General features: G+C 37.4%; 1 protein-coding gene across 14 annotated transcripts in view; it reads right to left on the bottom strand.

Moving 5' to 3' along the window:
• The window catches only part of Ssdp (Sequence-specific single-stranded DNA-binding protein), a 690,704-nt gene that overhangs the window by 54,867 nt on the left and 622,703 nt on the right, over positions 1-13,134 (bottom strand). For all 14 annotated transcript variants that reach the window (XM_081762329.1, XM_081762327.1, XM_081762335.1 and 11 more), the window contains one exon: positions 9,335-9,567. In XM_081762329.1, coding sequence (XP_081618455.1) covers positions 9,335-9,567 — 233 coding nt within the window. The remainder of the gene's footprint in view (positions 1-9,334; positions 9,568-13,134) is intronic.

Here is a 13,134-nt window from a genome sequence, read left to right as displayed (position 1 = left end):
AAGCTTTACATAACAAGTAGTCGTCAATACGAAACAATAAAAACATATACTGATTCACAATAGTAAGTTGTAAGGCGATTAAGTGTGTCAAAAATATATTTGAAGAATCGGATGTATAACAATTGAAAATGTGTAATATGATTGGATGAAATACTGTCTACAGGAGGGAATGTAAGCCAGAGTACTTAAAAGCTTATTATTCGGATTGTCTGGTTTCAACTAGCGAAATATTGCAACGAGTTCACTGTGCTTTGAGGAGCATCCGAATGAAGTCTTGTATCTATAACGGCCAGAACAATTGCCTAATATCAGTATCATCAAGGACGTAATTTAGATGCACACTGCACGATTTCGTGTGTTCCATATCTCCGGCAGCTTGGAGATGCTCTTCGTAATGAATAGAATGGAATATCATCGATAGCATACAAGGCTGTATATACATTGCTTAAAAGAATACTATTCTTCCCATATTCTCATTCCTACAATATTTCCATAAAGCAAAACTAACTAGGAAATGGTAAATAGTGATGTATACTTCCCAATTATTTAACACATATATAGATTAACGATGGATTACAGGTATCATTGAGCTAGGTATGAAGTCAAAATGATACAAAACGTAGTAGAATGTCTACAGTGCACAAGTAGATTGGCTAGTGTAGTAGGATGTTGAATAGAACCAATGCACGCACAGAACGAACCGGAAGAATATGCAGTGTGGAAATTCATAGGAGAAACAGAAACTGGAAGGTGAAGAGGCCCTTGGTGCATCGCACAATGTAAAACATTCACGTCCATGTATTAAGAGGATAAAAAGATCCACGAACATCAATAATAAGGGACGATCGTTCTTAGGACCTTTACACACTACGCGACGATCAATGTGTTACCAGCAAATAGATGGCGAGATCATTTTCGAGCTAGTATTCCTTTCTTGCTATCCAGTATGCCACAAACAATATCTCAATCACCGAAATAGAGTGGCAGCAGTAGCTATCGTTGTTGTTGTCCTGTCTTGGTTACGTAGTACACAACGATTAATAAAATGATGTGCATACTATGTAAAACTTTTTGGATTTATTCTTCTCCACACATGTGGCTTCATATTTGCTCATATACAGACGGTGATCAGAAAAAATGGAAACACCTGAACGAAATTGCAACTTACCAGATTAATATGGTGTCGGGCCACCTTTCGCCTTCAGAACAGCCTTGATGCGACGTGGGATGGAGACATAGAGCTCGTGAATGGTAGCAAGTGGAATTTTTAACCATTCCTCGTGCAGGGCATCGGCCAGTTCTGTGAGAGAGGATGGAGGTGGAAATGGTCGCCGGAGTCGTGTTTCCAAGACGGACCACAGATGTTCAATTATGTTGAGATCTGGAAATTGGGCGGGTCAGGGGAGGTGTTGAACTTCATCCCGATATTCCTCAAACCACGCTGCAACAACGCCAGCTGTGTGAACTGGTGCATTATCATCCTGGAAGATGGCGTCATTGTCCGGGAACAACATCCGGACTATAGGATGCAAGTGGTCTCCTAAAATTGCGATATAATCGTTGGCAGTGATTCGTCCGCTAAGTGTGACCACAGGACCCAATGAAAACCATGATATGGCGGCCCACAGCATCACCGAGCCGCCGCCATGTTTCACAGTTGGGCGGAGACACTGCAGATCATAAGCTTCTTTGGGCGTTCCCCACACATAAACACGGTCCGTGGTTGGGAATAGGGTGAAGGATGACTCATCCGACCATATCACACGTTTTCAGTTCTCAACGGTCCAAGTTTCATGGTCGCGGTACCACATGTGGCGTGCGAAAGCGTTATGGTTCCTGATGAGCGGTTTGGCCCGTGCAACACGACCCCGTAAGTTTATGTCATGTAATTCGCGGCGGACTGTTATTGTCGAAACAAGGTGGGGGAGGTGCTGATTGAGTTCCTCCGTCACTTGCTCCGCAGTGGCACGACGGTTCTGCGTGACAATGCGCTTTAATACCAGGCGTGACCTGTCACTCATGATTTTTTTCCGCCCACTGTTCCGCTTCCCCGATGTGGTTTTCCCGTGTGTTGTGTAGGCCGTCATGACCTTCGACACTGTCCCACGCGACACACCTAACACGGTAGCCACTGCCGTCACACTCACTCCACATAACCGCGCACCAACAATTTGCTTTCTTTGAAAATCTGAGAGGTCTCCCATTTTACAATACCTCCGTCTGCTGCAGCCACTGGACACTGCTGTTCCACTGTGCCTGACGTAGTATGGAGACCGACCTAACACACCACCACCAGCGGTCCGGCGCTGCGGGCGCCACGACACCACTGCCAACCCATACATCTGACGTGTTGCCAACTACAGGTGTTTCCATTTTTCTGATCACCATCTGTATATATTCACAAGCTCTTCTTCAAGTCCCTGTTTGATTTTTTTTTTCAGCTTTGTTTGATAACGAAGATCTTGTCTGAATTTCGATTAATAATTCTTCACTATCGAAATCCGTATTATACGCCTTAATTTCAGTCACAAAGAAAGCTTCTGAATACTGCGATAAAACTTATGATATTTCTCTATTCTCTTTCATTTTCTCTTTTAATTTATTCGGTCACACCATCATATGCATGACCTGTGTGAAAGATTATCCTTGCAAACTTGCAAATGTGTGTATATGAAGCAACATCAATCAATTGTGTCGTGTATAAAGGCATCGTAGCAGGATGTCAAACTAACCCGCGCTTCAGACTGCAGCCAAGCAACTGATGCGTACTCACTCGATTCGGTAAAGTAGAACTTAATTTTATTCAGCTTATGTGTGTGATTTAGTATTCCAATATAGTACCCGTGGGATTAAGGCGTGGGAAAAATACGCTGATGAACTACGTACTGCCTGCATGTCGTCCGGAGTGGTATGTTGACAATACATCGATGTAAAGGTGAACTCGGAACTACGTATATCTGGTTTTGATCCCAGTGATTGATAGGTCGTTTATCTTTAGGGACGATAATGTTCACATTCACAGAGCGCAGATTGTGTACTGGTTGAGGAGGGGACAGCCAGACTATAATCAAACCTTATGTACTCTCATGAAACTGAGTGTTGCACAAGACGTGAAAAGGTGTATTATTACACTTACTACCATTCATGACCTCTACGACTCCACTCCATGTCACATGTGAGCTGTTCTGAGGAACACAGGTGGTTCAACGTCATATTAGTTTTGTATATTAGGTGCGCAGTTTTAGCTGTTTCTATTAAATTAGTATTTGTTCCTATTTCTTATCAGTAAAAATGAAATGCAAAGATACAAATTAAAAGCAAGAAGAGAAAGGATGAAAAGTCATTAAGAAAAAGTACAATGCATTTTGTGGGTCTTTAGAAAAAACAAACTTAAGGAAAGCGTTTGGAATACCATACTCTACAGAAAAACTGCATGTAGTGTACATCGCACCACGAATTCTTGATACCACATACACGTTGTGAGAAACAACTAGAAGCTTTCGAAATGCAGGTGAGACAAGATATGAAAAAAAGAAAAGCCTGGTCGGCCAGAAAGACAATGATGGCATGCTATGAATAGTAATAACATTGGAGGCAATTAAAAAGAGGGAAAAAATGGTTACCATATTGCTTAAAAAAATTTTTTTTCGAAGATACATGATATAATACATGGTGGAAGGAATAAAATGAAGAGAAAATATTATATTCATAGACGGCTGGTATTAACGCCGGCCAGAATGAAGAGATTGGATGAGAAGCTTGTCAATCTAGGGCAAGTAACCTGGAAATAATGGCGGAAAATATATGATGCTGATCGCAGATTCCGTTCTGTTTTTCCATTTTCCTTACACTAGTGATGGACAACTTTGCGCAGGAATTTTTTATTCATGAGACAGCGAAATTATAATCTGATAGTCTTCGCATATTTTGCACCTTTCTTTAAAACCCACATTATATTATCATACTATCTATTATTATTATAATAAACTATACATTTCATAAAGTAATTTAAACATTTCCTCTTTATCTTAACGCTTTATTAGTTCAACTAGTACACTATCTATAGTATATTATCTATTCCTGGCTCTTTCCTTTGCTTCATTTCCTGCATTCATTTCCCAGTTACAATTGGACGTCAACCATCTTCTCTGTCTTAATTTATTTTTCAACCTATTCCCTAACTGTTTCCTTTGTAAAGTTCGTATGTGTATTCCTTTCATCGCTGAGTAATTTAACTGAAATAAGGCGAAAGTGAATAAGACCACGTGGTTTCCTATTACCCCGTAATGTTGTCGCCAAATTAGCTCTGTTGCTTCTAGAAAACATAAGATGATTGTGGATTCGGCAAATATAGTCCAAATTGTTCACATGAGTAACATTTGCTGGTAATACTTTGTTTTGCTAGAATAAATAAACAAACCACAATACTGACCTGACTACAGTCCGTTTGGGACTAATCCTTCAAATACTGTCCGTAAGAATAATATTATGCTGTGTGTAAAATCTGGGACACACAAATTGCGGTTCCCGTGTTGATTGGTAGCACTATACAGTAAATGGGCATCATGAGTGACCAAGTGCTTTTGTAATTTGTGAATTCTAGGGTCCTTTACCACATTATTTCTAATATGTCAGTGGAAACGATCGCTTTGTTGGTGATGACCATAAATGATTATACGAATCACTTTCCCTACTGTGGATCGACCAGCGAGGATTCAGAATGATTCCCTAGATCTCCAGGTCTGATCTACTTTGGATTTAACAGTAGGATACCCGAGAAAAAGAATTACCTAAAATCTCCAGGGAGTAATTTTGACTCCCTCGACAATTCGTTATTTTCAGGTGGCATCTTGTCTTTGGTAGTTTTTAGTAAACAAATACAAATTTCTAAATTTACCTCGTTTCAAGTACTTCGAATAATACCGCCATTTCGGATTTTGCCGGGGGAACGAGGGAGGGCAAGATTGTACAGCGACATAAAAATTTCAAGTTTTCATTAGTTTAGTAAAATGCAATTTATTAAAAACATATGTTTATTTAACTCAAAGGGGACGCAATTATCCCTCCCCCTCCCAAAAGATGCAGTTGATTTAGATATAAATTTTATAGTTTTAATTTTTGATTTGGGACTATACGGCCAACAAAAGTGTGATATCTTGATATATATTTTTTAAAACATGTGAATATAGAAACAACCCTACTTGTTATTATTAATCATTGCTACGCATCTGAGCTAGAACTTAATGAAATGAAGTACTTCGCAGAGCGTTTCATGAACTACTACTAATAATAAGCAATAATATATATATATATATATATATATATATATATATATATATATATATATATATATATATAGTACAGTCAAATTAGGTTTTAACCCAGACATTTAAAGTAGCGAAACGAAACTTGCTGGAATATGTAGTACTAATTATGCTGTACTTCTGGCAAAAAAAAAAAAAAAAAAAAAAATCCCCAAGAATCCTGTGACGGGTTTAGGAGCTATGACGTCATCAATATGGCTGCCGCCAAATTTATAGTGAAATATTTGAATGCGTACAACTTTTCATGTAATAAAGCCAAGACATTCATTTTTGTGATAAACTGAAGAAAGCTAATTGGAAAATTTGTAGAACAAACTAAAGTGGTTAAATCGAAGGTTTCCTTTGAAATATTTCCACATAAACTGAAAAAATTCACGTTTTTTAATACTTGTTTTGGAGTTTATACGTAAATATATCTTTGACTATAGAATACTAATACGTTTTTTTGCATAATATTATAGGCCATTTTCTTAGCTTTAAAACGACACCAGTTGAATTTCTTTATCGCAAAAATTAAAGGAGCTAAGTGAATTTATGTTGTGCAGCATGCTATCCGCAACGTGTGCTGGATGAGCATAAAGCCCAATTCTATTTACCGATTCATAGCAAATGGTCAGAGGTATTGCAGATTTATTTTACGAAGTACTTGGTTAGAGTGGATAGAGAAGTTACGTACCTGCTATGACAGGTGTTTTGAATTCTATCATTTGGAGTTTCAATAAATTTTTAAACAAGGTTTTGCACTACTTAAATATTTAAACTACTGTTATGAATAACGTACGAAATACTATTGAAGATTAAAATCCATATATTAGCACTTGTGTAGCAATACGTGGAGCTAAAGTGAATGAAAACAGTGTTTAATAATAAAAAGGACTCTAAAGATGATAATACTGTATAAATTAGCGTAGGCAATGGAATACTCTAAATATATATAAGATTACATTACATACAACTTCTGTTGTTTCACATTTAGTTCGGACGCTTACGTTGCGCTGGTGGAGAACTTAACTCGTTCCTAACCTCAATGCCATTTTCATTAGCACGTATTAAATTTATTATGTTTGTCTCGTCATACTCACATTCTTCAATCCCATTTGGAATGTTACTATAATCATAACACGCACACTGGCCGCACATAGATGAACAATCCAGTCTATTGCTTTTACACTCACATTTTTTTTTTCGCATGAAATTTTACAGTTACACATAACTAGCTTCAGAAGGCTTTCAGGAACGGCTGGTTCAAGTGTTGTAACTGGTACAAGTTTGTTGTTTCGTGCTTTCCAACCCCATTCTGTAGGAGGTAGTTCATGTTTCCACTGTTGCAATTGTAAATAAACAGGCAACGAATGATTATGTGTTGTATATGCGATCTTCTTTCCCAGTCCTTCCAAGCAAAATCATAAATACTTGATCTGTCTCATGCGCGATTAACAGTACAAGGAGATTTGTATCTTCTCCAACAAGTACTGATGGACCTCTAACAGCTACTTCCATGGCTTTTGCTACAATAAGTGCATTTGCGTCAGCATCTGCTTGATACATCTGGCACAAAGCGGATGTCAGATGGCGCTTTGAAATATTTGTGAACCTTCTTTGTTGATGTGATTTGAGAGGAAATTCTCGTAAGACATGGAAATCTTAACGTCATCTTCGACCTTCACCTCAACATTAGTACGTAACTATGTTCTTCGTGAGTGGGTCACATCTTTTATGCTGGGTCCTCCTTCATAGCCATCAAACACTATGTGGCAACTTCCGTAATGCTCCATAATGTATGTCACATATTGCGTGCAGATATTTCTGTAAGTTGCTACATGCTACCAAATAACTCCTTGCAACAAATAATCACTGTCAATTGTGTACGTTGCATTGCTTGGGATCTAAAAATAGATATTGTATTAACAATTTGAAGGAGAGAAGATTCATATTTCTTACTCATCGAGATATCGTCAAACAGTGATGGTGGTTGGGATGCTATTTCATAAGACAAGAAGTTTTCCAGATCTTTCTCACTACGCATAATGCAAAACACAGGCCGGTAGCTAGCCCAAAAATGATCCAACCATATTATAGTTCATTTAAAAGCCTATTGTGAAAATTTTAGGAGGGGGCAGTAAAAGTTTGGCGGGGGGGCTAGACCTCGCAGGTACGGGCCTGACACAACATTCTGTAAACAAGCTGATTTGAATTCACTAGTGTCTTCGTTGTTTATTTGGACAATTTTGTTCGATGTAGACAACGACCTGATCATATTCTTCCGCCGGAAATGAACTTCGTTGAAGAGCTTACTAACATTATTCTTGAGAGAAGTCCAATTTCGTTAGCTCGATCGCAATTTAGGCAGTTGTCACCAATAATTACGCTGGAAAGTTCAGTTGAAGCTTTCTTGAAGGGGTAGTGGGCACAAAGATTCACTAGCACTTGTTTGTATGTTACGTTTCGCTCCTGTCTTGACAATCTTAGATCGATGTGTATGTTCTGAAAATGTATGAACTCTGCCGACTTCTTCAATAGCCTCTACTACTAGAGATCCTATTGGCATTGTGTGACAGATACCACAGCAGCTTAGGGGTCCCGGGTTCGACACCAGCCCCCGCCAAGTGAGCTTTGTGGTGAACAAGCACCGTGTGGGGGTTTCCTCGGGGTTCTCCCGTTTCCTCCCACCTTCTTCATTCCACCATTTCATTCATTACTCATCATCATCATTTCATTTAGCCTAACCGGCATAACCGTGGTACGTAAAACTCAAGATTTCATTTTTTTTTACCACACCATCTCAAAATTTGCTTCATCGGCGAATTGTAAAAATAAATTAAAAAAAAAAAAACTTCGCAAATGATCCATTTCCTTCCGTAATCTAGTGACCTACGTTGCATCACATTACTTTTCCTGTACATGGAAACGATATTCCTGGCTTATATGTGTTTGTTTCGATTCATGTAGCTCCCTTACTTTGTGCGATAGAGAAATAAAACTGGTGTCGTTTTAAAGCTAATAAAATGGCCTATAGTATTATGCAAAAAATTTAAAAATGTATTAGTATTCTATAGTCTGAGATATATATTTACGTGTAAACTCCAAAACAAGTATTCAAAAAAGTGAATGTTTACAGTTTATGTGGAAATATTTCAAAGGAAACCTTCGATTTAACCATTTTAGTTTGTTCTACAAATTTTCTAATTAGTTCTTTTTAGTTTATCACAAAAATGAACATCTTGACTTTATTACGTGAAAAGTTATACGCATTCAAATATTTCACTATGAATTTTGACGGCAGCCATATTGATGACGTCATGTCTCCTAAACCCGTAACAGGATTATTGTTTTTTTTTATTTTTTTGCCAGAAGTACAACATAATTAGTACTACATATTCCAGCAAGTTTCGTTTTGTTATTTTAAATGCCTGGATTTGGTACCAAAAATGCCTAATTTGACTGGACTAATATACACAATATAAAATAATAACTTTGCTAAAATACTGACTTGCCATAACGCTCTTCAATTATTATTATTATTATTATTTGTAAATAATGCAGCAACCATAACCCACTTCCCAATTTTGGGCATATCAAAAATTAATACTTGTACTAAACAACATTAGTAACTGAATAGCTATTTTCAAGAGCTCGCAGAGCTCCCTATGTCTAAACGGTTAACGTATGCGCCTTTGGCGCGAGTTACCCGGGTTTGATTCCTGGCGGGAGCTCATGTGGTTCGGATCCCACGTTAAGCTGTAGGTCCGCGTTGCTGAAAGAAACGCTAAACTCAAATCAAATCAAGAACTTGAATATAACGCAGACAAAAAGTTATGTTGATGTCCAGATATATTTAGGTTTGGAAAAAAAAAAAATGAACTAGGTAGTGGCTTGTTTATTTCTAGATTCTCAATAATGTAACTTCTTGTTGCATTACTCAAAAAAAATTCAGAGAAAATTTGCTGGGAGAATGAAAAAGAACCTCAATATTTTTCTCGTTTTATGCTATTTCATATGCATATACTTACTGTTGATGTGTTTGGTTGCCACTGTGGTCGACCACCTGCCATAGACATGGGAGGCATTCCTGGTCCTCCAGGTCCCGCAGGTCCTGCTGGGCCACCAGGGCCACCTGGACCTAATGTACTATTTGGAGGGGGACCGCGCATTCCGGGAGCGTATGTTCCTGGACCCATAGGGCCCATGGTAGGTCCTCTTGGTGGATTCATACGTGGGTTCATGGGACTCATTCCTGGAGGCCCTGAAAATAAAGATCGTGTAGTATTACATACCTATGGGACATATCTTTGTAGCATAGGTTTGTTTCTTAACAGAGTAATACAAACAGCCCTTTATATAACATGCTATAACCCTGAATACTCAAAGGAGCTCCATGATGGTAAGTCAATCAAGTCTTTAATCATTAATGTGAGATGTTTCACATCACATATGTCATAAACACTGATCACTAAAAGAAACAATACAATTGACAGTTATATTACAGACTCTTGTATTTAAACTCAATGACATCTAATGTTTAAAAATTGTATACACCTAATGTATTGTCTTGTTTCAAAGCGGCCACAACGATAATGTAGAAACAACACTATTATTATTCAACTGAGTGTAAATTTATACGTGCAAAAGAAAAGAAAGAAAAAGGGATTTAAAAAGAAAAATCATGAACATACAGTATTCTTCTCGTCGACAAACAGGGTCGCTGTACTGCTATTCAAGAAATGTAGCACACTAATCCAATGGTATTTACTCCTCAATTACAGTTCGAAAATAATTACAATGTTTCTGCTTTTTTTTTTTTTTTTTTTTTTTTTTTTTTTGACAACGGCTCTATTATACAGTAAGAGGTTTGTTGTAATTACAGACGACCTATTGAGATTGCCCTATAAAACCTTTTCAAGAGTAGAAGATAAATCGTTTTCTGGCACCCACAATTAGAATATTAACTAGAAATGTATGGTTCTTCTGACATCACATCTAAATTGCCTTCCTCAAAATCAAGGCCTAAATCGCTTTCTCGCACCTTAAATCTATTTTATGAAAATTGATTGGTGAAGTAATCCTTCTTGCATTCTGTTTTCCTGCAAATGTCCGAACTTAAAAGACAGGTAATTTTCGCATCGATTCATTTCATCCAAATATTTGAAGAAAATCAGATAATCCTTACAAGTTTCATTGCAGAAAATATCTTCGCATTCATTACTCACTGTATCATCCATACTGAATTTTTCAAATGAAAATGAAATGAAATATTTAAGTTTTACGTCCCACAGTTATATCTGCTAGGCTAAAGGAGACGGTAATGATGAGAGATGAATGAAATGATTGAATGAAGAAAGTGGGAGGAAACGGGAGAACCCCGAGAAAACCCACGAGCACGGTGTTTGTCCACCACAAAGTCCACACGGCGCGAGCAGGGATAGAACCAGGGACCCCAAGCACAATTTTTCAAATGAATCAGAGATTCGTATTTTTTGAAACGAAAAGTCTCCAGATACCAAATTTTCGTGTCGTTACGTCATGTTACTTATAGCTATCCATGTCTTTTTACTATTTTATAAACTTCCTACCAACCTAATAAAAATTTTTGAACTCCTGTAATAGAAATTACTTCGCTAAACATTAATATTGGGTAATTAATACAGAAAGCTTTTTCAAAGAGTTAAAATATCGCGCATATTCATGCCTGGACTGAGTATATGATGTAACACTCCCTACGTAATAAGCAAATCAGTCGCAGTTTTTTCAAGTGTAGGAGTAAAATTACAACGATACTGTATATCTGACATCTGTGAATTACTTTCATTTCTAATTGTAGCTATTTTGGACAACGCATCGGTGCTTAAAAGTGCACAATATGTTAAGAAGAAGAAGAAATGTAAATATATGTTGAGATAGATTGATATTCATGTAATGGTAATTGTTTGTTTCGTGTTGCTTTGATAACAGAAAGATTATTATTCATGGAATTTTGAAAATAAAAAAGTTAGTTGTGCTATGCATTTGATGTGTCTAATTTCCAAGGTATGCAATTGTTAGTTTTTGGAATTAAGTGTAAAAATTAAGGTACTCAATCTTGTTGACTTATCTAGTTATCGAACTGTGAGCAATATATGTAACAAAAGGAATAATAAATAACGTTTTAAAATGGTGTGCATGAAAGGTAGCCCTTCACAAAACAAAATCAGATTGTTTTTGTGCATATTTCTGTGCAATTTTTCAATGGTGTTCAGCAATATTCTACTATAACATGTTTTACATTGATCTATTGATCAATAAGATTCCTCATAAATCATAACTGTAGAAAAAGAGACAGGTAGCCCAAGGACAGAAAACGGCAGTCTCACAAACTGACCAAGTTCTCATTGGTCAACCAACTCAATTACCAACGTAACCCCTAAGAAGAAAGTAAAACTAAGGTTAAATGTGCAAGATGAAAGCTGTTGGGTAGATGGCGGGAAATTGTTGGCCAACAAATATTTAAACCACATTGGGTCAACGTATTTTTCAACTTTGCTATTATAATTACAAATTCCCAACCATGCAAACCACTAGCCTAGCGGGGAGGGCAAGGATTATAATCTGATTCATCTTATGCTTGTCATTCTTTTTCTAGAAGGATGGACTTTCCCACTAAGTAAAAACAGAAACAGCTTCGGATGGTCTACTCACCATAACCGCCTCCTTGTGGCGTGGCTACAATTAGCATATGCGCCTTCGGCGCAGAAGATCCAAGTTCAATTCCCTATTGGGGCTCATATGGTTCGGATCCCACGTTAAGCTGTAAGTTCATGTATCAGCCTCGGTGCTGAACAGGGTGCTAAAACTACAAAGTAACCAACAATTTACTTTCCGTGCACGTCACTCAAATATAGAATTATATATTTAATAGGATATCGGTGAAGTTTCGAGCTTTAATACACCTTCAAACACTACAGTGCTCGAGGAACGTAGAAACGATTTCTATTATTCGTCAATCTAGAATAATAATAATAATAATAATAATAATAATGTGTGTCATCAGCTTTTCGTATAGTAAGGGGTCATTCAGAGCCAACATGTTTTGTCCAGATCTAATCACAAATAAATCAGTTTTCCCGATATTGAGCAAGGGGGAGGATTGTCGGGGGTCAAAATTCATGGACGTTTTTGTTGTTTTTTTTTTCTAAGAACGCCTTGACCGCATACATCGTATTCGTTATGAGGGTTTAGATAAGAAGAGAATAAGTATCTGGGCAATAAAGTGGTTGTGCAGACATTCCTTTATGCACATCCTTCTTCCCCTATTTTTATCCAGTTTCTGCATCAAAACCTGCCAACGACGAGTGCTTATAGTAGTTCAAAGTGAAGTACAGAACGGGAGTAACGAATACACTATTTCCCTTCAACTCTTCTACTGCAATTAGGGTTACTTGTCACTGTATAACCCCATTTGAGGTGTTGCCATACTTATGCATTATTTATGTAATGACTCTCATATTTCGAAAACTTTGATGAAGGCTGCAAGAAATTAATGGGGGTTTTAGGACGAGATCAGAGCACACACTTTTCTAGGTCCACTGACAGGAATTTTATTCCGGAAGGTTGTCGTACGACATGCATGTATTCAGTACCAGACGACTTTGTGAAGATGAAATTGGGCTGAAAATAATGAAAATTAGCATTTCTAGTAGCTTATGGATCGAGTGAGACCAGTGCTACGTCCTCATTATTTGGATCATTTAGGAGTTGCACTCATTACAATTATTGTTCCAAAATGAAATAGAAGTTGTACTTTTAACTTCCCACAATTTATCTTTAAGGTTAAGAG

The sequence above is a fragment of the Thermobia domestica genome, chromosome 6 (assembly GCF_964235325.1).
Source record: "Thermobia domestica chromosome 6, izTheDome1.hap1.1, whole genome shotgun sequence".
Taxonomy (NCBI): Eukaryota; Metazoa; Arthropoda; class Insecta; order Zygentoma; family Lepismatidae; genus Thermobia; species Thermobia domestica.
Note: the sequence above shows the minus strand (reverse complement) of the source record. Positions and strands in the feature narration are given on the sequence as shown.